The sequence below is a fragment of the Phaethon lepturus genome, unplaced genomic scaffold, assembly GCF_000687285.1.
Source record: "Phaethon lepturus isolate BGI_N335 unplaced genomic scaffold, ASM68728v1 scaffold12764, whole genome shotgun sequence".
Lineage (NCBI taxonomy): Eukaryota > Metazoa > Chordata > Aves > Phaethontiformes > Phaethontidae > Phaethon > Phaethon lepturus.
Genome location: NW_010532750.1, coordinates 41870 through 63918, shown reverse-complemented (window position 1 = coordinate 63918; position 22049 = coordinate 41870). Strand labels below are relative to the sequence as shown.

General features: G+C 40.9%; 1 protein-coding gene across 1 annotated transcript in view; it reads right to left on the bottom strand.

Moving 5' to 3' along the window:
• Positions 1-689: 689 nt before the first annotated feature.
• The window catches only part of RELN (reelin), a gene marked incomplete at both ends in the record, with an annotated part of 59432 nt that continues 38072 nt past the window's right edge, over positions 690-22049 (bottom strand). Inside the window, 11 exons of the mRNA XM_010284947.1 lie at positions 690-867; positions 1518-1732; positions 2551-2705; positions 3475-3731; positions 4834-5027; positions 6309-6486; positions 7857-7997; positions 11059-11227; positions 13472-13721; positions 14999-15257; positions 21658-21805. Of these exons, the coding sequence (XP_010283249.1) occupies positions 690-867; positions 1518-1732; positions 2551-2705; positions 3475-3731; positions 4834-5027; positions 6309-6486; positions 7857-7997; positions 11059-11227; positions 13472-13721; positions 14999-15257; positions 21658-21805 (2144 nt within the window). The remainder of the gene's footprint in view (positions 868-1517; positions 1733-2550; positions 2706-3474; positions 3732-4833; positions 5028-6308; positions 6487-7856; positions 7998-11058; positions 11228-13471; positions 13722-14998; positions 15258-21657; positions 21806-22049) is intronic.

The window sequence follows — 22049 nt, the reverse complement described above, 5'->3', positions numbered from 1 at the left end:
TTATAATAATTCAAATGACATGAGAACTGAAAAGTTAAATAGTTATATTCTCTTTAGACATAGTTAAATAGTTATATTCTCTTTAGAATGCTGCTTAACCTGTTGTTTCTGTGGAGTACGTACCTTTTCTTATCTGATGTAGAAAAAATGAGATGGTAAACACTGCATTTTAAACTAATTTGGGGTTATTTACATAGTCTTTTCTAAATATGTTAATTTTTAAAACTTTTTTTTTAAATTAGCAATATCTAACTAGATTTCACTCGCTTGTTATAGGGTAACACTAATAACAGCTAAGTGAATTAATTTTATGTGATTTTATGTAATTTTCTTGTATTCTCTACTTCAGTAAGCTCTTTCATGATAAAGACAAACTTTCTACAGATCTTGATCAAATATAATCATATGTGCAATGGTGATTTAGATCATACAGTGATGATCTAAGGATGAACAGTGAGCTTTATCACAGTCTTTTTGGGCACTGTTATTTGCAAAGGAACAAACCCGTTCTTGGATACTGCAGTAACAGTTTTGTTAAAAAATGATAAAAGGGCTGAAAATGGATTTGAGTATCTTCAGGCTGACAGGAAGCAAAGCTAAATTTCCAGTGGGATTGATCTCTCTTGTCTCTCTCTTCCTCAGACAAATACATGGCAAAATTCACTCTTTAAAACATGCAGTAAAATTACCTTCAGTGTTTGGGTCAGATAGCAGTTTGGACCCGAATACCCGGGATCGCAGATGCATTGCTCATTCAGACAGTCTCCATGACCTCTACAGTTTTCCAGACAACCAGGGCCCAGATAGAAATTATCGATGGCCCACTGCATGTCTGAGTATTTCTGGTAGAAGCGAAACCTCACAGGACTAGATACAAAAGGAACGAAGAAAAAGAGACACATGTATAAAACAACTTTGCTTATTTGAAAACAACTGGGTGAAACACGATACACTTATGACTGTACTATCCTCCAACCTTCCACAAGTCATATCTGGCAGTATCTGTTCAAACTGATTTTCTACATGTCCATATCTTCTTCACATGTGTACTACCTATGATATATGGACAGATTCCAGATACTGCTGAAGCTGGAAAAAGCTGTCCGGCTTCTTGCAAGAGAATTCCAGTTACTCAAAGAATAGAAGAGATTTTAATTTTGCAGAAAAAGACAAATGGCTTGCATATGTGCAGACTACTGCAGACAATAAGAGTAACTTTTCCACTCAGTAAGGTCATAAATCTACTCTCTAATTGACCGCAGTTTTCTGAACAGATCAGAACATGCTGCACCAGAGCAGACTGCAGAGAAGCAAGGATAACTTTGCCAGTTGTTCAGACCAAGAGCCATGGTCAATCTTGATTGACAGGAAATGAAATTATGCAGCACACATAATGAACATGAATGCTGCTAGTCTGCACTTTCCTTGAAAGAAAATGAATCGGCAGATGTATCCCTTGTTGTGTTTTTCAGAAGGTACTGAACTCAAGACAAAACGAGTAGCGAATTCATACTTACTTGCCCACAAGGTTTTCAGGCAGTGAGTAAGTTACTCTTTTCCACCCTTTTGTGGGAAAGAAGACAGATGGCTGTGAAACACTCCCAGAGCATTTTGGATCAGCTGGTAAACACTGAGGTACTAAGTAACTCCAGCTAACGCCAAAGTCAGTGGAATACTGCACATGGACCTGATTTTGTGCAAGTTTTTCTGAGGTTTTACATCCAACAGAAACCTAATAAAGAAGAGAGCATAAGTAAATTAGAATTAATTGTGGTGGTTAGAGTTAAAAAGAAATGTTTGAACCTGAAAACTGACTGCAGAATTTTGCTTGAAATGATGGCAGTAACAGTGCTTGTGTGGTACCCATCATCTGCAGATCTCATCAATATTCCCAAGATTGAGAACAGGCACCATATTCTGAGTTTCATTTTCTTCTAGTTAGCTCATATTTCTGGATTTCCAGGTTTTGACACTTGTGCCTTGTACTGCAGTACCCCATAACTAATGAAGTTAATCTCCCCTCCCATACACCCTAAGATTTGAATATTTCAGGGGAGGCCACCTAGCTCAGTTCTGTTAGGCGGACTGTCTTTATGGAAGAGATGTGCAAAGTGCTCTTACAACTTCCATATATTGCTGGGTTATTTCTTTAATTTAGGTAAAGGGATGTATGAAGGGCAGTTTGGGTGCAGGTTTTGTGGGAATGCATGACAACATAGGAGCGGTGTGGACTGCTTTGGAGCTGCTTTCCCTCACCAAGCAGCTGTAACAAAATAGGCACCTTGTATAGTATAATATCCTTATTACATGATGTCCATGCAACTGCTGTGCTGGAAGAGAAGGATGCATCACCTCTAGAAGAGCCTGCGGTATTAAAACTGACCAAACATGGAGTAGGTGAGAAAAATGAGGATGGTCTAATAATAACAATTTTCCCTGCAGGGAATGTCTCATGAGTAGGCCTATACATCATCCTACCTCCTGAAAAACCTACTTAGAATTGGAGCAAAATGTGTTTTTGAATAATTATATTGCAGACAGAGATTTTACCTTGAACTGCATAATCCAGCCTTCTGTAGGAGTCAGGTCATGGGTGACGGCGTAGACCTCTCTGCCATCATGGCTCCCACAGATCATGACACCGTCAGGAGAATCACAAAACCTCTCAATTGAGCAATCGTCATGGAATAACCAGTGTTCATTCACTTGAAAATAAATGGCAATGTCAGTAATATCCAGTGACAATATAAATTAAAGAAAACAGGGAGTAGTGTTAACCACTGAAGGTGATTCATGGCTTTATTTTTCAGCCTACGTGAGAATTATTTAGTGTTGCTCCTGAGAATGTCAGTACCCCATTTTTCCCATGTACATATTTATTACATTTATCATATTTATTGCTCAAAGCACCTCTTACTACTCTCTTACATAAGCATTATAGCATTATTTTTTAATGTTCAAGAAGTAAGGATCTGAGATTTACTCAAAACATAAACTTCTGTTGCACTGGACATCATGGGAGAACTTCTTAATGGGTGTTGCCTGCATGTCTGCACAAAGGGTACCCCAGCACTATTAGCTGTTAAGCCTTGTAATCATCCAGAAATACATCCTCTACAAAATTTAGTTGTAAAATGTAACTTAACTGCCCTAAAGAATGTTTAAAAATTTAGGAAATAGGAAACAGATACTCAGGTTAAGAAATCTGCTTAGGATAACCTGGTACTTTTTAATCCTTTTTTCTTTCTTTGAAGAGAAATTTATCTTCTAAGTAAATTCATGCACTAAAAAAAGAAAAGTTACATTATGTCATTTCGCATTTTGTGAACTAAAACCAAAAGACAAGACCCCTACAGTTATGGGATTGTCTGTGATATCCCTCACAGTCAGACAAAGATTCAGAGGTTCAGTGAGATTTGGAAATCGCTGCACTGACTTCTTGCTCTTTAATTTGGATCCATGTGAAACCTTTACCTGTAGTTTTGTCTTCCATGAACATGTCGAAGGCAATCCTCCCGGTGGGCCCTGCGTCGGCAGGGGAGCGCTCATGCTGTGGCAGGGGAGCGCTGCTGAAGGTGTCGAGCATCACCGTCCTCTGGTCAGCTGAGCCAGAGATCAACACGTTGTCAATAGCCCAGTCGTTCTGGTCCAGGCCATCGTGTTTAGGCTGCCACCAGCGGAAGCGTGTCCCAATGGTTTTGGCGTCATAGGGAAGGAGGATGTTTACAAAGCTGAAATAAAAAGTGGAAATTAGCTGTAGGAAAGCCACAGGAGGAGGATGCTTCTCAATGCTCTGTGCTGGGTGCTTTGACCATGTCCACTCCCATTCTTTCCTGGAGTATGTGGAAGTTGGGAAAGAAGGAAAAGACCAGGTGACATAGCCTATGTTCCCCTACGGGAGATTGCTGAAACAAAAACCTTCCTGATCCCAATGTCATCCCTGGGAGAGAGGCTCAGGGTGAGGGGGAAAAGGCCAGCAGCCAGACTGGGGCATGGTTTGACCCAACCTCATGTGCTTCAACTGTGCTTATGGGACAAAATGCAATGGTCTAGACTAGCAGGATATGACCGTAAGGTCCTAATTAAGGGAATCGTTAAGAAGGAGAATGTTGAAGTAAAATTAAGATTACTGTTTTCAATCTGGAGCCATTCAGCAGATAGCAATGTTCCAGTACACTTTTCTTATTTCCATTGTAACAGTAGGTGGTAGTACCACTTAAATCTTTTGTTCAGTTAAAGTGCTAGTGATTTTTTGGTATGTTCAAATAAAATAACAAATAATGGGTCCCTCCCAGCCCCATTTTCTATGGGTCTTTTAAATTAGTCATTGAGAAAAAGGTCCACCCATATCTATGCATTATTTGAATCTCACAAATATCCGAAAATAGGGCTTGACTGTATCCATCCTTTTGACAGATATCTGCAGAAATTCAGTTTCTCCTCTACACACCATTTTCTAACTAGTTCAAACAATGACTTTCTGCTCTTGTCAGTAAGAAACTAGATTGCAAATGAAAGTATCTTAAAGAACAGGATGGACATCATTACGGTAGCTATGAACTTATCTTCCTGAAATCATTTACAAGTCTACCAGACTGCTACAGACTCCTTTTCTGCCCTTGTATTTCTGGCCTAGCAGCTGCACAAATGCTGATGCTCAAGCACGTGCGCTAAGGCCATTCATAAATGCTTGCTTGACTGGACAGGCTGAACTCTTAAAGATCTGACATCCAAACCACAGCAGTAACATGTCCCACAGGATCTTATGGAACGTTACTTTACACCTTACTTTAGTACAGGAAATTATATAGGCAGAAGAAGGTATCTACAAACCCGGGCTTGCTGAATTGATCATAGAAAATTTCCATTAAGAGACTCCAGGTGATTCCACCATTCACAGAATACTCCAGCAGCACTCCTTGGTTGCGGTTATTAGGAGTTATCAGACATCCATACATGAAATAAAACTGGATGAATTCTGCACTGGTGAGGTTCAAGTCCACTGTAACTAACATACGGCTGCAGCCCTTAAAAGCAATGAAAAAATGTGTTGGCTATCAAAACTTACGAACATAAAATTTGTTAGACTATGCAGTCACTATTAATATAACTTCATGTTGTAAAACCTTCAAAATTACACAAAATTGTACTAATTGTAGCAAAGGTAAAGCTACAACAGAACAATAAATGTTATTCCCTGAGGACATAATTTCAGTTATGTTCCATCTTAAAAATTCCTGTTGTGTATTCTTACATGTTGCTACTTGTACCTACATCTTTACAACATTCAGTATCAAGAATTGTATTCACCTTTCTTCTGAATACAAGAGTTACAAAAATCCATGCCTCCAGTGTAAAACACAAGGTTTTCCAGGCAGAATTAATGAATCACTGATTATGTGCTAATGGCTCAGTTTATGCAAACCATCAAATGGCACAGTAAATTTAATACGTGTGTTTTCCCATAATCCCTTATATATTTCACATTACTTAGCCTATTAGTGGTGCCTACTTAGTCCTACTGTAAAGAAGTGGAAATGTAATGCTTCTATTAGTTTATTTTAGAAAACTTGCATCAGTTTGAACCTAGTTATAAATTTGCATGTAAGAGATCCACAAGCATAAGTTTTACATGTTTCTAAAATACTATTTTGTCATTTTTATGAGGTTATCTGAGGTTGTCTGTAAGCAAACTGTAATTCAGCAGCAGTCTGGGTTATATACTCATGTATGTAGCTAAACCAGGAAATTTTATTCTGAGCTTAGTCTGAAAAAAAATCAACAATGAAATATCTGAAGGATGAGGCTACACATGGATGTATTTTCAAGGACCAAATGCAAGTTATACACATGCAAATACCTGGTTATTAATTTACCTCTGTGGTCTGATTAGAAGCCGCACCCAAACTCTGGTCTTTGGAAGTTGTAAGTGCTATGAGGAGGCCATTATGAGTGAGGGGGACTGAATGTCTACATTCTGGGACTGTGCTTTAATCTATCAGCTCCACCGCCAACAGCCCCCGATGGCTCCCTTCAGGAGGCACACACACGATATCTCATTTTCCTGGCTGCAGCACAGCCAGGAACATGGTACCTGCTTTCCTGGAGTGTTTCTGGCTTGCCCTGGTCTGTAGGACCTGTCTGACTTCGACTTTCAGCTAGGCAAAGGATGTAAGTTTTTTTAATATGTTACATGTTTAATATGTTATGCTGATAGTTTTTAACACCTTGTTATTTATTTAAATTTTAAAATCAGTCCCATTTATCCTGTCAAATGGAACGAGTTGGCCCCCATGCTGAACACACACCCCGCTGAAGTGAAGAGCCATCCCAGAGGCTACCGCCCCGCAGACGGTGCTCAGTTTGCCCCCGTTCACTGTCAGCCAGTTCTGGTTCGACGGCGAGCGATTGAAGTTATCTTTCAGTTGCATCGGAAGGGGGGTCTCTGGCTCGTCACAGTACAGCCCACCCCAGTGCTCATCGCAGCTGCAGAGGAAAACAAATGCAAGATTCAGCTGGCAAAGGCTCTGCACAGAAGTTTAGTCAGTGCCATGTTATTCCACATTAAGGTGCCATCTTATTCCGCGTAGAGGCTGCCTGCATCATTTACTAGCGCACAACTGGTACATGGGGGTTTCAAACATCTGCCACTGTTTCTAGTTAATATGAAACAAAAATGACTTTGGGAAGGCTAGTATTATGTATCGTTCAAGCTGCTAATATAGAGTACACTCCAGCACAGAGTAAAATCAGTAAAATACATTGTACTTGGATAGAGAAACCTAAGAGAGTGTGCCAAGCCCAAGAATGTCCTGCTAATGTCAAATTTTAAGTAAGTTTCTGTAAAATGTTGGTTGATGGGTACTTTCCTGTTGTTTCTTTATATAGTCCCCCTTTTTTTATTTCTCCTCTAAAAAACCTTCTTCTAGTGTGTCAAAGATTAGATAACGGCGTAGAAATGTGTTCTGCTACTATGCAGATTTCACCAGGGAGATTCTGCCTTGGTACTCCAGTGCTGTCAGGATGAGGATGGCACAATAATATGTCTATTCTGCAGCAGAATATATTTCTAACAAATATAGTCACAGCACAATTATACAACAATTCTCCCATTTCTGTTGCCATTTGTGGCTGGAAAAAAGCAATACATCCATCTGGAAGGTATTTCTTTGTTGCCAGACAGACAAATCTGGGGAGATGTGGTGGTTGTTTGTTAGCTTGGCAGGGCTCTGTGTGGGCGGTTGTACAGGCAGTTTGAGGATCAAGCCAGTCTGCCTCCACTGGCAAACCCTACCGTAGAGCAGAGGCATCAGGCCATCAAGCCAACACCAGTCCCAAGGCAAAATCTGGCCTTGTGAAGAACTGGTGTATATCCTTCTGCTTAGAGGACATATCCCACTTCCAGCCCAGGTCCTCTGCACCCAGTGCCAGGACGAGGGCACGGGAATACAGCATCAATCCCCTTGGGAATGAAGGATGACATCTTCTGGGAAGCTTCAGGTAGGTCCCTAGAGGGGTGTGCAAACTCAGGGTGTCCCTTCTCCCTCCCTGGTGGGAGGGGAGCCAAGCTGCAGCATAGGCAACAGCAGAGGCAGTGCATTGCCACTGAGGAAAGGACTGGCAGCGTCGCCCACGGCGTGTGAACGGGCAGAGGTCTGGCAGAGGCAACCCCCACACTTACCCCTCCTCTTGTTATTTCCATTCCCAAGTGGTCCCTGTGCCCTGCTCAGTTTTAAGAGCAAAATCCACCTTCCTCTTAAAAATTTTATCAAAGTCTTTCCCACAAGGTCATTAAAATGACAGAGGAGGAGTGGAATGCTACAGCGCTGGCAGGACAGGGAACAAACTGCACTTACATGCAGTTGTCTTGTGTGCACTTCCCATGGCCGCTGCACATGTCGATGCAGCCATCCCCAATGTAGACGTTGTCGATTGCCCACGTTTGCTGCTTGTCGAAAGGAGCAGGCTGGTGCCAGCGGAAACGAGTTGCTTGAGACCTTTGGGAGAGAAAGAAAACCAGAAAGTTAATATTTCTAGCTAAGCTAATCTTTATTTTGACTGAAAGGAAATGTCAGTCTTGAGTCTAGACTGATCTTGGAAGATTTATTTGATATCAGCACAACCCAGGGCTGATTCCTGACAACGACAAAGTCCCTGAAAAGCCCAGAACAGGGTGCCCACATTTTGAGAGCAGGACAAAGCACGGGTACTTGGTAGCATGCTGAGAGTGCGGGAGGTGGAAAAGGGATTGCTGGTGAGAGCAAAGCAAGCGGGGTGTGGTTGGCGCAGTGCAGAAGAGGGTAGGAAGAAGGTGGCACGCCCAAAGGGAAGATCCTGCGCAAGATGCTGCTGTTCATAAATCTACAGGTGAGAGTGCCCATGTGAGGCTTGCAGTGTGACCCTGGTTTTACAATTTCCTCCCTCCACTCCACCCAGGGTTTGGGTTATGGTGTTAAATGTTAAAAAGTGATCTGTGGCTTGATCCTGGCTCCTTTCAGTAAATCATTTTCCTTTCGTTGATTAAAGGGGGTTTAGCTCTCCATTCAAACACCTTGCTTTGATGTAGCTTTATGTGACTTAAGTGTCTCGGCTCCCAAGATAGATGATGAAAACCTAGCCGAAAGAGTCAGGGAACGCCAAATAGCTATTCAGCTCACGCAGCAGTAGACACCTATATCTGAATAGCTGCAAGTAGCTGAATCTCTGTGACTGTTCAAGAATATAATTTTAAATGCAAGCTAGTCCATGTTTTGCTGCCCAGCACTAGATGGCAGCATTGAACTTTATGTAGTCTCTTTTCTTTTGAAACTCAAAATCACAATTGTTGTAAACCCCAAAACAAGTAAACAGCAAAATCCTCAAAAATTATTCAGTGTAGAAATAGACCTTTTATAGTAAAGTCAATGTTATCCTATGAATTATTTCTTTATAAACATGTTATATGAGGTGAGTGAATAACAAGTTTATTCAAAGAGAAGTCTACTGCCATGCTGTCTAGCTGCTCACTGAAAAGTATTTTTAAAAGAAACGCGTAATTTCCAAGGTAGTCCTTTAGGAATAAAGACAAGCACCTATATCTTACACTGCCTGCTCTAGGTTTGGTGCTTCACTAACAATTTATGGAGCTGGTGCTCATGGGAGAAGCTTTGTATTTGCTTTGCATTTTAAAATCAGCTCTGAGTCTAAGATATAACTAAATGTTCATTACCTTCTGCAGGCACTAGATAACACTCTGGGGTACAGGAGCACTAAAATGCTACGTAAGTATGGGTGCTGTGCACCAGGCTAAGCTATTGACTATGTAGCCTGCATGTCCCTAAAACATACAGGCACAAACAACTGGAGACACACACCTGCTATTACACAGCTCGAAATAATAAAGCAGCATAAAAATTATATTACATCTAGACTAAAGGGCCTACTAGCTGCATTTATTCTGAAGCTTAACTTCTCCCTTGCTTGTGAGCTAAGGTTGTAATAACCTCTCTCATGCAATTCCTATCTTAATATCTTTGGGAAATGGTATTACTTGAGCCAACAAATATGATTATTGGATTGGACAGAAGAGCAATCTTTGCCTCAGTAGGGCATCAGACTTCTTCTTTTGCCATATACAGCTCAAAAACCTTTTCAGTCTTAAAATCACAATTATTTATAAGCCTGGGTTTATCTCAAGTGGTAGGTTCCCTTCAGGTCCAAATTCAATTGGTTTGGAATATATCAACCCCCATCCTGATTTATCCTATTGAGCCCCAGAAAGTCCTTCCTGAACACAGATTTACAGACTTTATAGAATAACTGTTGACGTAATGGATTTTTCAGACAATACATAGTGAAGCAGTAAAAAAGAGTAAGCAGAGGAGATCAATTCTGGGAACAAGTCCTAAAAAAGTACTATTACTTGATATGAAGCACTGCAGTGAAGACAGGGAAGAGTCTAGATGACCAAAATGATTTGTAATAGAACATGGACTTTTCCACTTCTAGATTCCAAACTTGTGGCAACTGCATAGGCACTCTCAGTACAATTGTGAAAAAAAAAAGGTCTCCATTTCCAAACTTACGTGCATTAGTTGATATCTTTCATAACAACCTTCTCAAACAGGCATAAGGCTCTGCCTGCACTGTGGCTACTTCTGTGCCTGCAGTTAGCTCAGCCCATGTCTACGTGAGGGGATTGGGCTCAGCAGCAGGAGCAAAGCTGTAGAGTGAAGTTGTGCTGAGAGCCTGACATCCATGCTACCTGCGCTTGCAGGGCTTTACTTTGGGCTAGGTCTACGCCGGCTTTAACGGGTATGACTGAGTGGGGGACAGTCACAGCTATCGCTGCGAAACAGCACATCAAGAAGGACACAAACTGGAAGGTTAACTACCCAGTTGTGCATAGATAGATCCATTTGACAAACCAAACGAAAGTCCAGCAGTTTTGGGGGCATCACAGGGAAATCATGGCAACACTCCCAAATAGTGCTGTCAGTCCCAAACAGCTCCTTCCACTGCCGCCTCCCAACAAATCCCACGATTTTTCTTCCTTCAAAGACAAAAGACTGTAGGAAAAGGAAGAGGAGATGGAAATGGGGCACATGTGAAAACAACGACAAGAGCATCAAAGCTGAGAGAGATGCAAGGGATACAAGGAATGGACAGAAAATCAAGAAGCCTGGAAAGTGTTACTGTTAAAGCACCAGCTCGTAGCCAAGAACAGCAAGCACAGGATGCAGGTGGGGATTCAGCCAGCCACCTAAACAACCAGAATTTAATTAGGCTAACGATAACATGAGATTCTTTAAAAAAGTTCCCCTGCTCCTGTCCCTCCCCAGGACAAGATGGACAAGAATTTCCTATCTTTAAATAACTGAGAGAAGTAAATGCACAGAATAGCTTTGCAAGATTTATGCAAAGCAGGATGGCGTTTCATTTACTTATACTTACTGCTTGCTATATACATGGACCAAACAAAAATGGCAAGGTACAATTATTTTAATGGTATAATGTATCATGCCTCAATACGTAATTATGCATTTAGAATTTATTCTGCAGAAAACCAGAGGGAGATACCTAGTATATGGAGGCAGAGGCAAAGTAATCCGGGTCCACTTGTTGAAAGTGTCCGAAATGAGAATCCTCTGGAGATGGTACTTGTTGCATTCCACATTAGTGGGGAGACAGTCTCTCAAAATTGGGTGCCAGGTCAGTCCAAGGTCCACTGAGTATTCCAGTTCAATAGCTGAGGGTGGAAAGATGCTTACTTACTTAATTTAGAGACTTACATCCATAGGTCTACAATAAAATGGTAACCCAGAGAGCATTAGTCACAAGTCCACACTGACAAAATAGCCACTCAAAACTTTTCAAACCCTTGTGTCAGAAGCACAAAGCTACCCACTTCGGTGGCAGTGCTGGAGGATACATTACGTGTTGCTGAGCAGGTATATAACTCAGGAGAAGGCTGCAATACACCTCTGTGCACCTGACACCTACCTCAAGGGACAACAGGTGCAAAGACAAGGTCATCTGTCGAGTCACCAGGATTAAGTCAAGCTGATGTCTGTAGTTGCAGCATGAAAGTAAGTGATGTGACAGCATCACAACCAGCAACCTTTTTTCGTTTCTCAGGCTGAAGGATGAGATTCAGCTGGATGTAATTGTTGTGTAAGACAGAGCAACACTCAAATTCAAGCTTCTGGCTCTGTCACAAGATGGTTTAGTTACTCTTCCACCCCACTCCAGACCAGCTCATTTTATTATCCAGCATAAACAATTTTAAATTGAGTTTGTTAGTCGGTGAGCTTGTTTTCATTCAAACACAGTCTAGACACATTAAACTAATGTATTCATTTATCAGCAAGAATCAGCAATTTCATTGTTTTGATGTTTATGGCTTATAAACATTTATTATAAAAAATAAAGGTCAGTCAAACTCACTAAATACTTCAAGTTAAACTTTTATGCAGCCATTAAAAAGTAAATAATAATAATAGGCACAGAACTCTAACTTGAAGTAAATGTTCCAGCTGCCAGGCATTCTGGCGGTGCAAAACATGGAGCATGGTTGCAGTAGCAGGGGTGGTAAATCTGTGATCTTTTTTGATTACTACAGACCCATTTCTTGTACCCTCATGCACAGAGAATGACCCTTAATCACCCAATCAGTCCTCCTTGATGTCTAAGCACAGAAGACAGTGCTATAGAAATACAAGGACAAGTGGACACAAACAAGGGTAAGTGAGTTTTTAGTGTTAAATCTCCATCACCAAAATGAAATTCTTTGCTCATCATGACTGGAAGCATGATTAGGTAGTGTTCTGCCCAATTTAATACAAAGTTAAAATAATTCTAAGTGTAGTAGACAAAGAAACAAAAAAAGAAGGAACTGTTTCTTTAATAGTATATAGCTAAGCTGCCAAAACACCTTTAAACTTAGCAGAGATGATCTCTGGATGCTGCAGTGCTTTTAATATCAAAACAAAAAAAATTTTGTTAAGCATGTGAGTAAAGTATCTCAGTCACTTTCATTGGATTTAGAATAGAAAAATCAGATAAAGCCACTTCTGGAACTTCATGTAAAACCTTTTTCCATTTTTGGCAGAATTCTAGAGGAATAGTCAGCAACCCAGTGAATTAACACATGCTGCAACATATTGTATTCTTCTCCTCACAAAAAAAATCTCTACCCCAAAACCCTATGTTAAAGAATGTAATTTAAGATGCACAAACAAGCATTCCAAAGCTGGGAAGACCTATTCCTTGTGCACCTTAAAATTCATGTAATGAACCAATTTTTAATTTCCATGTGATGTGTTCAGTGCACAGCATGTTTTTATTTAAATGTATGTATATGTGTATATATACATACACACATATAAAAGCATGTGGTGCTCTGAATATACATCATATGGAAAAAAAGGAAGCTAGGTAATTAAAAATCGCATCACTATGGGTAGATGTATGTATATACACACACATAGGTACCTATATCTATGCACACGTTCGTACACACATATATACATGTTTATTATTTCATATGGACGATACAGATTTTTGCAGTTGATGCTGACTTAACTTGTCAGAGGTATGCTGATATAAATGATGTCTTAGTTATAGAGGAACAAGTGAGATCTGAAAAAAACACGAAGCGAGAAACATATGCTGGAAACACCCAACTGCTTATTATTAGAACCGCAATGTCACCCCAAGCAGTGGATACCATATACTGGTAAATGGATTTGAGCTATTAGTCTTTTTCTTAAATGTATTGAGCTCCAACTTAGGTGCCCAGGGGGAATAATATACTTTAGTGTATCTTAGGCTTCAGACACCTAGAATAAAAATGCTGATATTACAGTTCCTAACAGGAACATGCAGCTTGCTTTTGTTTCTCAGTTCTCATTACGATGGATAATGGAACCAGAAAACAAGTGAACTTTCCTGTACAGGAGAGGAAGGGCAGGATTTACCAAGAAGTCCTTACCATAGCAGGAGTCCGTGACAGAGCAGGATGCTGCAAAATCTATTTGCAAGAAAGAGTCTTCGTTGACAACAATGTCAGTGGTGACAACGTAGCGCGTGCTAGCTTTCTCAATGAACACTAGAGCATCCCCAGTGGAGCCACAGACTGGCATCTTTGTTCCACCAGGATGGAGCAGCCACTTTCTACTATCCAGTGTGGTGAAATCATCTTCTAATACTGTATTGCCAGAGATGTTTCCTCCAATAAGAATCTGAAACATTAGGAAAGGAGTTGAAATTTTAGACAAAAATGTCTAAAAGTCTTCACAAACAAACATGTGGCATAGCATTGTAGAGGAAGAGATTTACCATCTATGCATATATATTCTGCTGGTCCAAAATGGACAAATTTATATCATAAAGAGTTTAGGTTATGAAGAAGGGGAATATATTTTTTCCTAAAAAAGGATCCTAAAGAGGTTGGCTCAGCTATACAAATGTAAAGTTCAGGAACTCCTGAACTTTACTTCATCCAGTTACTCCTGGATGAAGCAAAACTGCTCACAAAAATAAATGTTGGTAGGGCCAAAGCAATTACACTGTCATTTTTCCTACCAGCTTTTCAGATCTACGATAATCTGGTGGACTACTATCAGATTTCATCTGATGAGAGAACAGGGGAAATACTCTGTGTTTTTCCATTGACTGTAAGATGTCAGTATTTTGCTATTCGACAGCAAGCAAGGTAGAATTGATTTTAATTTGTTATTCTGAATTCAATTTCTGATTGTTCTGAACTAATATAACTACATGCACTAAAGATACAGGAGTGAAAGAATAAGGATTTTTTTATTTCTAAATGGAGGGATGGGAAGTAAAATTTTGTAACCACATCATTAAACGTGGCTGGGAGTTTGGTCTCTGAGTTTTTCCTAAGGACCCCAACTAACTGCTTTAAAAAAATCCATTCATAAGTATTTAAGCAAACTGAACTTGGACAGCCCAATAACACTACTTAGAGTGCAATCACTTCAGTAGGATTTTTTGAGATTTATACCAAGTCATACATAGCACTATAATAATCTTTACAGAAGCAAATCACAAATATGAAACAAAACTTTGTTTTCAAAATTAGAAGATGGACATAGATTAAAGTTTTTCTGTAGTTTTTCCTGTTCCATTCTACAAGCCAGTTACATATTTGGATAGATTTAAGTGAAGGGTTTTGACGTTTGAACTTAGACCTGCATGTTGCATGGTAAGGCCTTCTGCAATGTGAACCTGAGGCTCTACCTATGTATAAAAGACTTTCCTAGCTCCAAAATGGGCATCAGTACCCCACATGGAAATGGTGCATTGAAAACGCAAGATTAGCAAACAGCATTTGTGCTCTATTATTTTGGTAGATTATTATAACTCTGGAATATCTTTATACAAAGCATTTTTGCTTGACCCAGTGAAATGACATATGCCAATAAGAGGGGAACATTAAGACTGACATTTTAAGTCTTAAAGTTATATTAAAGAAACAACTCAGAAGATTCCTTACCTGGTCGATTACCCAGGGACTGTAGAAATGCCCGTTCTCGGATGGTTGCCACCAGCGAAGCCGAGTGGAGCTGGAACGGGCCTTCAAGGGAATTTCTAGGGCGATGTATCGTCCCACGTTGCTGGAGTTACTGAAGAGGAACTCCTGGAGAAGGCTCCACGTGAGGCCCCCGTTGAGCGAATACTGCAGAAGCACAGGTTGGCTCCTGGGGTCTGGCACACCCTTGCCGCATCCCAGTCTCATGAAGAACTGCACAAATCTGGCAGAGGGAGCAATTAATGGGAAGATTTCTTTTCTGCAACATCCTAGATAACCAACTAGAGAGACTTGGAGTTTGTTGGCTAGCCCCCTGATTTCTTGCTGTAAAAGTCAGCTTTAGCAGATCTTACAATTTCCTTTTCAAAGCCTCCAGAATATAAGTAGACAGACAGGTGGGATGGCAAAAATTCATTTTGCTTACGTGGTATTTTGCAGGCAGAAGAGGCTGAACAAAGCTGGTCATTTATGTTTTGAGCTTTTGTCTGTGTGGCAGATGGTGTTGCAAATATCAGAAACATAATCCTGGGTGAAATTTTTATCCCTGTAGCCCATGAGTACAGATTTTAGTGGCAGAAAAGCAATGGTGCCCTAAGTAGATCATAATTTGCTATGAGTTTGCTGAAATGCTTAAATCCAAAATAAGCATCCCAGTTTTCCACTGGCATAAACTAGAGAAAATCTGGACAGAAGAACAAAACGTTTCACTTCCAGGGATCATTTTGTCCATTTAGTCAGCCTGGGAAATTTGTCTAAATCACATCGCTTTTACATGTACTGGCTTCCATGAAGCTGGTCCAAGCCACCCAGGGACACCAGTGCTTTCATCCCCTATTTAATTGGCTTCTCTGAAGCAGCACAATAGACTTGTATCAAACCGCGAAGTTCTTCCCGTTATCTGATGCTCATAAATAGCTGTACTATGCACTTGGAGCAGAGGGAACCTCTGCTGTAATGATATTTACCTACCAGACTTGCAGGGATATTACAAGTATTAATTCATGTTTGCACAGCTTTTGCACAGCTTTAGAGTGTCCTATCTCTTCTAATGATTATTGCGTTAGTGCTGCCTGGCTCACGGTTAAATGAAACAGCCCAAAAGATGTTCTGTATCAAAAGACTTGCTCTGGTTTGATCTGCAGGTAGATCTGCTGGGAGTAGAGGCTGCAGAGGCGCTGGGCAGACAAAGCCTCAATAAAACACCAGGCCTGCAAGTCAATTAATTCTAGTCCTCTCTGCGACTCATGGTTTCTCTTGCTACTATATATAACTTCTTTTGCTATAGGTTATATCCACCTCCACGTCCCAGACATAACATATTGCTTGTGCTGTAAAGGAGCATGGGGGACGCTCACGGATCAATGTATCAACTGTAATGGATTGGATTCACTGCTGGCAAGTCTTTGTGCCTCCTCAGATTTACTCCAACATTCACCACATAATTCAAAGGAAATAAGCCCAGGTGACCTTGTCTCTGTTGCATTCTCTCTCTGTGGATTCCTATTCTTTTATCTGAATTTTTGTTAATGCAGTAATAACTTACTCAAATATAAGTAACAGAACATCTAGCAGATTAAAAAGTAAAGTTATTTTAAATATCTCTCTTCTCATCTGTCCTGGTTTTGGCTGGAATAGAGTTAATTTTCTTCCTAGTAGCTGGTATAGTGCTGTGCTTTGGATTTAGGATGAGAATAATGTTGCTAACACACTGATGTTTTTGTTGTTGCTGAGCAGTGTTTACACTAAGTCAAGGACTTTTCAGCTTCTCATACTGCCCCACCAGCGAGAAGGCTGGGGGTGCACAAGAAGCTGGGGGTGCACAAGGCCTGGCAGATTGACTCTATCACACTCCCACATACGCAGCCAGGACAGCTGGCCAGGAATATTCCATACCATATGATGTCATTAGTATATAAACTAGGGGAAAGCTGGCTGGGGGCCACTGCTCGGGAACTGGCTGGGCACTGGTTGGCAGGTAGTGAGCAATTGCATTGTGCATCACTTATTTTGTATATTATTATTATACCTTCCTTTTCTGTCCTATTAAACTGTCTTTATCTAAGCCCACGAATTTTACTTTTTTCCCTGATTCTCTCTCCCATCCCACTGCAGCTGGGGGACAGTGAGTGGATGGCTGTGTGGTGTTTAGCTGCCTGCTGGGTTAAACCACAACAGTCCTTTTGGCACCCATTGTAGGGCTTGACAGGTTAAGATAATGCCAGATCTGAAAAACACAATGTCAGATAGAAAAAATGTGTTATAAGCATTCATTATATTAGCTTAATACTTCCTGGTCACAATGTTGAGTTATTTGCTCTCAAAGTTGTGCTTGTTCTCCGAGTTGTGTTATGTAACACCTTGCTTGCAGTATATGTTCCCTATTGTGCTGTGTATCACCTCTGGGAGCTGGGTTAAGGTTACCATTTTGCTGTACTTTGTAACACTGGCTTATGTATGATGAAATGTCTGGTCATGAGACTTATTTGTACTCAGCACTGCTGTCATCTCTGTACTTCAGGAGCCATCTCTCAGAAACTATTAATAAATACACTCTACTTTTTCTCCTCAGAGAGCCAATCTATGGGGGAGACAAGGAGGGGACACTTTCCCCCACTCCTTAACCCTCCCTTTCTCCTTCAACTTCCCCTTTTCCTCCAGGCTAGTTACAATAGCTGTTGAGAATTTTGAATATCCTTGGGATGTTCAAACTGGCATGTTCGTGTTTCTATGTCTCCTACTCCTGAATACATTTCAGGTCTTGTTTAAAGTTAAAAAACTATTTAAGAATACCACCCAAAGATCTGCCCTGAGGCTGGGTAGTTATGAGTGGTAGGGTATGTGGGACAGTATGGGCAAGCACCTAGGACAGTGGGCACCTACAGTGCTTTGGAACTTCACCCTGGAATAATGCAGACTCCTGAAAAGCTAGTAAAATATTTGGAAAAAGTGTGCTGTCACCCTGACAATTCCAGAGAGACACAAATCACTGCAACGTGCTAGGGCCTGTCCTGTCCTACCGAGCCCTGTTTCAACACTATTCGGTACCCTCGAGGGGAAGAGAAAGTCTCTGGATCTGACAACAGAATGACAGGCAGTGCGACTTCTCCAACCCCAGCGACAGGCACTGCAGCTACTCCAGCCTCCACAATAAGCACTGTGGCTACTCCAACCCTGATGACAGGCTGGATGTTCAATGGGAGGGTCCCCTTTACACATCACACAACTGATGCTACATGGAGTAAGTGGGTCGCACTGTATAATAAACTACCAGAAAATGAGAAACAATATGCCCTGTTCACTGATGGGTCCTGTCGTAGGAAATGTAGGAAAACATTGAAGGTGGAAAGCTGCTGTGTGGGGTCCTACATGATGAGTTGCAGAAGCTGCTGAAGGACAAGGTGAATTGAGTCAGTTTGCAGAGGTGAAAGCCACCCAGCTGGCTTTAGATATTGCTGAATGAAAAAAATGGCCAGTACTCCATCTCTATACTGACTCATGGATGGTGGCAAATGCTCTGTGGGGGCAGCTACAGCAATGGAAGCAGAGCAACTGGCAGCGCAGAGGTAAACCCATCTGGGCTGCTAAATTATGGCAAGATGTTGCTGCTTGGGTAGAGATGGTCGTAAAATTACATCATGTAGATGCTCACATACCTGAGTCAGGCCACTGAAGAACATCAAAACAACCATCAGGTGGATCAGGCTGCTAAGATTGAAATGGCTCAAGTGGATTTGGACTGGCAACATAAGGGTGAATTATTTATAGCTTGGTGGGCCAATGACACCTCAGGCCATCAGGGGATAGATGTAACATATCGATGGGCTCATGATTGAGGGGTGGACTTGACCATGGACACTACTGCACAGGTTATCCATGAATGTGAAACGTGCACTGCAATCAAGCAAGCCAAGCGGTTAAAGTCCCTCTGGTATGGAGAATGATGGCTGAAATATAAATACGGGGAGGCCTGGCAGACTGACTGTATCACACTCCCACAAACCCACCAAGGCAAGCACCGTGTGCTCACAATGGCGGAAGCAACCACCGGATGGCTGGAAGCACATCCTGTGCTCCATGCCACCACCCGGAACACTATCCTGGGCCTTGAACAGCAAGTCTTATGGCAACACGGCACCCCTGAAAGAATTGAGTCAGACAATGGAACTCATTTCCAAAACAACCTCTTTGACACCTGGGCCAAAGAGCACGGCATTGAGTGGGTGTATCACCCTGTCACGCGCCAGCCTCTGAGAAAATCGAATGATAGAGTGGACTGTTAAAGAATACACCGAGAGCAACGGGTGGTGGGACATTCAAACGTTGGGACAGACATTTAGCAAAAGCCACCTGGTTAGTCAACACTAGGGGATCTGTCAGTTGAGCTGGCCCTGCCCAATCAAAACTTTTACGTACTGTAGAAGGGGATAAAGTCCCTGTGGTGCATGTAAAAAATATGCTGGGGAAGACAGTCTGGGTTATTCCTGCCTCAGGCAAGGGCTAACCTTGGGATTCAAGGGATTACTTTTGCTCAAGGACCTGGGTCCACTTGGTGGGTGATGAAGGAGGATGGGGAAGTCCAGTGTGTTTACCTCAAGGGGGTTTGATTTTGGGCGAGAATAGCCAATGATTTGAACTGTATTATGTTAATTGCTTTTTAATATTGGTGTTTAGCTGCCTGTCGGGTTAAACCAGAACATCATCCCATAGATATTTTGCAAAGGCTCTGCTTATTTTGAAATAGAAAACCAAAGTTTCTTGTAGTCCTAGTAACACTAAAATGTGTGGATATTCTTCTAGTAATTCAGAATTGAAAGGATTTGATCAGGTGCGATACCTAAAATACGTTGTCCCTACTGATATCTGATGCTGTGCAGTTTCAGCTACTGGTATCACCATGATGGTGATATACTGTCCCCTGTGTTAAATCCTTTAAGATATAGATGTGATGGGAGTGGATAGTGGGTTGCAGAGTCCACTCGCAATCCCCAGGTGCTGAGCGTGGCTTGCAGCACCGACATCACTGCTTGCCTGTGCACTTCAGGGGATCTCCTCAGAAGAAAAAGGGAGGTTTTAATGCGACTACTTAGTCTAGTCGTACCCTTTAAAAGATCTATTAGAAATGCTGGTTCTCCTCATTCCTGGCATAAATTGAAACCTCTCCTCAGATCTGTTGTGCTTTGCAGGTGACCTATGGAGTCAGCCTGGAAATTAAGAAAATCCCATTGCAACTATTTTAGGTTGCTAAAGAGCAGGCCCCAGCAATGCCGTTGCAGTCTGCCTTGCTGTTCAGAAGAGAGCGTACAGTTATTTGTTGACAACTGTTATTTTTCATAAGCATATGCAAGAAATTGAACGTACTGCTTTGTTTTCCTTTTACTAAGACAGAAGTAATTTATCTCCATAACACCTGGAGGTCAGTATATGCAAATCCAGCTACAGACTATCACGGAGAAGAGATGAATGATGGTTCTTTGAATACGAGCAATAAGGAAAACATGTCATTTAGTCTAATGGAGCAAGTTACAAGATCTCTTGTATCTTTTGTTAAACAATCTTTTAATTTCAGAATGGTCTAGGAAATCAAATTAGGGCAGAGAATTGATGTTTGTGTTTTCCAAGTTCTGAAAAAAATTGCTGAGAGGAATCTTACAAATTCAGTACAGGGATCTTTAATATTACACCTCACTGAGGGTTAGCTAATTGCTGATCTAAAAAATACAACGGTTAGAAATTAGGCATCTTTATTGACCATAAGGCTCTGCAATTAAACGATTATTTAAAGCTTCAGTGCTAATGAAGACAAGTCAAAAAGAGATAAATTGTCTATTAAAGTGTTTCCCACAGGATATTAGAGAGGAGTAGGGTGTTTACAAGAGATCAGTGGAGAAAAGTCTCGGAGAAAATGCAGGCTTTCCAAAGTAATAATGTAAGGATATAAGCTAAGATACTGAATGAATTAGAAAACAACGCCTATTTGTTAGCATGCACGCAATTAGGATGTGGTTTAATTTGTACTAGTGTGAATTTTTTTAATGTGGCTTGCTTAGCATGTCTCACACATCAAATACCTCCTCTGCAAGCAGTAATGATACAACATAATCTCTAAATACACTAAAAATATTTGTTTTTCAGTTGCTGTGCTCACTGTAGCTGGTGACAGCTTGCTGGGAATTTCTCAGTGAATTATTGGAAACAAATGTGCACAATAAGAAGAAAGTAAGCTTCACAATTGGAAGAGTTATGAGATGATGAATGTAAGAGTTACACTGGCAGCAGATACTCCTGTTTCAGCAGTGGTTCATCATACAACAAACTGTAAGAAAAACAGAGCATGTGATGTGCAATCTATTTCTCATGTTATGCATTTAAGAAATAAAAACTCGCATAAACTACTGAAGGTGTGGCATCAGATCCTGGAGTTCTTATTCAGGAAAAAAGTAACATTTAAATGGTTAATCCCGTGAAAGTTCAAGTTAAATTTAATTTAAAATGCTAACAGTGGTTAAAATGGAATATTTGCTAGAGTAAGGACCACAGAATGTATCAGCTTGCCCTTACCACAGCAGTACCACATAGGTATTATTCTTCAGTGAAATCCTGAAAGAACTTTGAAATTGTGTTACCTGGCTTGTGACAAATCTAGGTCTCGAGTCATCAGCATACGTAAACCTTCTTCATTAAAGAAAAGGTTGTTTCCTCCAGACATGATACCGCATTTCCTTGATGGCTTTCCACCACTCACAAGCAAGAATCTATCAGACTCCAGCTGACCTGAATACAGAGTAAATACAGATTTATGATTTACTCCGAGGTGCTCCTACTGCAAACGTACTATTTCCAGAGGAAGAGAGCTAAATTAAACATCACATGCAGAGTGAACAAACATGCAGTTGTTTCCGATGCAATGTTTTCTAGGAAATTGCCATAAATCAAAACAAAATAAACAAAACCAGAAGTGTGAAGTTGGGGATCTTAGCCTCCAGTTATTCACAGGTTTTTCTAATTTTCTTCTTTT